The sequence below is a fragment of the Trichechus manatus genome, unplaced genomic scaffold (assembly GCF_000243295.1).
Source record: "Trichechus manatus latirostris isolate Lorelei unplaced genomic scaffold, TriManLat1.0 scaffold00073, whole genome shotgun sequence".
In the NCBI taxonomy this organism is placed as follows: Eukaryota; Metazoa; Chordata; class Mammalia; order Sirenia; family Trichechidae; genus Trichechus; species Trichechus manatus.
In genome coordinates, this window is record NW_004444009.1 from 13,112,423 (window position 1) to 13,117,056 (window position 4,634).

The 4,634-nt window shown below is 46.1% G+C and overlaps 1 protein-coding gene across 1 annotated transcript in view; it reads right to left on the reverse strand.

The window, feature by feature from the left end:
* Positions 1-643: 643 nt before the first annotated feature.
* Positions 644-4,634, reverse strand: part of LOC101343789 (acidic mammalian chitinase-like) — a 19,415-nt gene continuing 15,424 nt past the window's right edge. The window contains 3 exon segments of the mRNA XM_012556656.1: positions 644-939; positions 1,085-1,265; positions 1,357-1,526. Coding sequence (XP_012412110.1) covers positions 644-939; positions 1,085-1,265; positions 1,357-1,526 — 647 coding nt within the window.

Genomic DNA, 4,634 nt, shown 5'->3' on the forward strand with positions numbered 1-4,634 from the left:
GCTACCAGAAATATAGAACCAAATCTGTGGCCCATATATAGCAAGAGTACAGTATAGGATAGCATTTCCCAAAATCTGTTTAATGTAGTACTAGCTTGCAGAACACTAGTATTACTCAGAACCCATTTTGTGAAATGTTGCTCTAGCTGATGGAGGAGTGACCAGTCAGATCCGAATGGTGACTCCCATAGCAATAAAAAAAAGATGGGCAACAAGAGTGGACAAGTGACCTTCAATGTGAAGAAACAGTGGGCTAAGTCAGGATGTCTGGTTCCACAGACTTGCCCACCTGCCATGTGGGCATCTAGAGCTTCTTGAAGAGGAGGTTTGTAGACACCGGACATCACTCATCCGCCCCGTGTTGCTGGGCATGGTGGCGACTTCCCCATCCCTTGTCCCTGGCCAGAGCCTGGTGGAGGACTTCAGCTGGCAGGAAGTAGCAGGTGCCTGTGAGGGCTTGCCCTCCGCTGGGGAGTTTCCCCTACTGGATGAAGCGCTGCCTCTAGCCAGCTCTGTAGCTGGACGATCCTGTGCACTCTTTCCCTTGGATTCTGGCCTCCATTTGTCTTTCTTGACAGCTCAAGGCACCTGAGGGATGTTACATGCCCCTCCAGAGCCTGTTTAGAAAAGCCTCTGACAACCTTTAGCAGCGAGTGAAGGGCGTAGCTACGAGAATTGTAAATTGCAGAAGGCGTTGATCCCCGACGTCTCCAACGCGCTGAGTGTCACTTGACGGTCCATTGCCCCGAGAGTGCGTCCTCCTTCCGGAAGCAAGGCTGGGGGTTTCCCCCAAGGGCCTGCCCCACTCTATCGGTTCCGGTCCTTGAGGGCCAGCAAGCGCGCGGCCTGCGCTCCCCTCATCACCTAAGTGGAGATTTTGGCGCCTCCTTCGAGTCACCTTAGCTCTGCGGTCCTCCACCCGGCCATCCGTTGTGCCGCCTAAGAGAGCGAAGAAGGAAGAAAAGGGGCGGAAATGGGAGGGAGCGCCGAGGTTCCAGCGAGCGCGCTCGCCCTGCACCTGCTTGGGGTCGCACCAGCTGAGGACCAGTCCCGCTGGGGAAAAGGGTTGCCTCTAGTTAGCTACAGTCATCGTCACGGTCCTGCGCAGATGCTGCAGGTGCGGATGGCTCCGGGACTGTCCTGCCCTGCTCCTCCTGGGACTGACGGGTCTGTCGCCACCTGCGGGCTGTGCTCTGTCCTCTCCGCACCGCTTCTTGAGGCCCGTGCGCGTTGAGGGCCAGGGGCCGCGGTGGGGGAACCAGACACTGGGGGCGCCGTAATGGCTCCAAGTTTCTGGGTGGGCTGGGTATTGAAATCAGAGAGGTGCTTCTAAAACGTCAGGTGGTGCCATCTGACCTGCTTCACTCTGTTTTTCCCTCCCTTCAGTGTAAGATCCGAAAGGCTAGCACCTGGGCTGGGAATGAGGAGTGGTCTCCGGGTGTAGTTGGGCCCAAAGGACAGCAGAGTGCGGGATAAGATCACAGACACCTGGAGCCACACTGCCTGCTTTGAGTCGCATTTTCCAGCTGTGTGACCTTAGGCAAGTCTCTTAGGCTCTCTGTGCCAGTTTCCTCATCTGTAAAGAAGTCGCTGGGTGTTGCAACAGTTAAGTGCTCCAGGACTACTAGCCAGAAGACTGATGGTTGGAACCCACCCAGAGGCACCTCGGAAGATAGGCTTGGCAATCTGCTATCGAAAGGTCACAGCTTTGAAAACCCTATGGAGCACAGTTCTACTCTGTCGCACATGGGGTCACCCAGAGTTGGAATTAACTCCACAGCAACTAACAACAACAAAATGGGAGTAATAACCATGACTACCTCATGGGATGGTTATGAAGATTTAATGAGTTGATAATTATAAAGTACTCAGGATGGGGCTGCTCTTGGAGTAGCTATATAGCTGTTTGTTAAATAAATACATCCGAAGGAAGGGGGCTGGGGGAATACCAGAGGTGCACCTGCCAGTCTTCTTTCCAGCCGAACTAGGGAAATGAGATAAGGAGCCTTCACATGGTGTGGGGAGACTCAAGATGGAGACATCAGTGGCCCATACACTTGTCCAAATAGCTGAAGCGAAAGCCACACAGGTCACAGTGGAATCTGGGAAAACCCAGGGCAGGGCGGAGGAGCTAGGCAGGCTCTTGTTCTAGGGCCAGAAATGCAAAATAGGTAAAAGCCACAAGAAGCAAAGTTCAAGTTCTCTTTTTGTAGCTAGCTCATAAAATGGCTGGATCAGCACTTCTTGCAGATCTGGGTTCCTCTTTTCTGTTGACTGTTCATGAGAACACTCAGTATATAATGGAATATTTCATCAGAATTCTGGGCACCTTCACCAAAACCTGGACAAATTTGAGAGTAAAAAAGGGCATCAAAATAATTTAAAGTATTTCACTTTTGAATATTTTTTATTCACAAACTTTTATTATACTGATGGATTTATAAAATTGTTCTATTGAAACTATTTTCAAAAATATTTTTCTAAAACATAAAAATATATGTACAGTAAGGAAAATAATTTTGAATAATTATCCTTGCTGTATATTCATATACTTTAATCTGTTTCTTAGCCATACTTCTAAAACTATGCCACTGATACTTTTCTGAAGAATGGAGTCTTTTCAATATGTTTTTATTATTTTTAATTATTTTCATAATGTTGTCTGCACTCTTCTAAGCTGTTTTTCATGGTTAATCAATTCAAAAGTGCTGATATCTTCTACTGATTTTTCTTTGTAGATGAGAATTTAAAAAAATTTTTTTATTGTACTTTAGATGAAAGTTTATAGAACAAACGGTTTCTCGTTGAACAGTTAGTACACACATTGCTTTATGACATTGGTTAACAACCTCACGACATGTCAACATTCTCTCTTCTCAACCTTGGGTTCCCTATTACCAGGTTTCCTGTCCCCTCCTGCCCTTGTCCTTGGGCTGTTGTGCCCCATTAGTCTCGTTTTGTTTTATAGGCCTGTCTAATCTTTGGCTGAAGGGTGAACCTCAGGAGTGAATTCATTACCGAGCAAAAAGGGTGTTCGGAGGTCATACTCTCAGGGTTTCTCCAGTCTCTGTCAGGCCAGTAAATCTGGACTTTTTGTGTGTCAGAATTTTGTTCTACATTTTTCTTTAGCTCTGTCCGGGACCCTCTGTTGTGATCCCTGTCAGAGCAGTCAGTGGTGGTAGCTGGGCACCATCTAGTTGTACTGGACTCAGTCTGGTGGAGGCCGTGGTAGTTGTGGTCCATTAGTTGTCTGGACTAATCTTTCCCTTGTATCTTGTTTTCTTCATTCTTCCTTGCTCCCGAAGAAGTGAGACCAGTGGAAATGTCTGCTTACAGGTTTTTAAGACCCCAGATGCTATTCACAAAGGTAAAATGTAGAACATTGTCTTTATAAACTATGTTATGCCAATTGAGCTAGATGTTCCCCGAGACCATGGTCCCCACAGCCCTCCGCCCAGCAATTCAGTCCCTCAGGGAATTTGGATGTGTCTATGGAGCTTCCATGACCTTGCCTTGTACAAACTGTGCTGGCTTCCCCAGTATTGTGTACTGTCTTACCTTTCACCAAGGTTACCACTTAACTATCGTCTATTTAGTGCTCCCCCCCACCCCCTCCTCCCATGTAACTATCAAAGATTGTTTCTTTTTGTGTGCAAACCTTGTCATGAGTTTTTACAGTAGTGGTCTCATACAATATTTGTCCTTTTGTGATTGACTTATTTCACTGAGCATAATGCCCTCCAGATTTATCTATGTTATGAGATGCTTCACAGATTCATCATTGTTCTTCATCATTGCATAATACTCCATTATGTGTATGCACCATAGTTTGTTTATCCAGCCATCTGTTGATGGGCATCTAGGTTGTTTCCATCTTTTTGCTATTACAAACAATGCTGCAATGAACATGAATGTGCATATGTCTGTTTGTGTGATGGCTCTTATTTCTCTAGGATATATTCCTAAGAGTGGTGTCATGGATTGAACTGTGTCCCCCAAAAATATCTGTCAACTTGGCTGGGTCATGATTCGCAGTGTTGTATAATTATGTACCATTTTGTAATCTGATGTGATTTCCTTATGTGTAGTAAACTCTATCACTATGATGTAATAAGATGGATTAGTGGCAGTTACACTGATGAGGCCTACAAATTAGATAGTGTCTTAATCCAATCTCTTTTGAGACATAAAAGAGAGAAGCGAGCAGAGAGACATGGGAAACTCATACCACCAAGAAAGCAGTGCTGGGAGCAGAGCACGTCCTTTGGACTTGAGGTTCCTGTGCAGAGAAGCTCCCAGACCAAGGAAAGATTGATGACATGGACCTTCCTCCAGAGCCTACAGAGAAAGCGTTCCCCTGGAGCTGACGCCCTGAATTTGGACTTGTAGCCTACTGTACTGTGAGAGAATAAATTTCTCTTTGTTAAAGACATCCACTTGTGGTATTTCTGTTATAGTGGCACTAGATGACTAAGACAAGTGGGATTGCTGGATCATATGGTATTTCTATTTCTAGCTTTCTAAGGAAGGGCCATATCGTTTTCCAAAATGGTTGTATCATTTTGCATTCCCCCCAGCAGTGCATAAGAGTTCCGATCTCCCCGCAGCCTCTCCAACATTTGTTATTTCCAGTT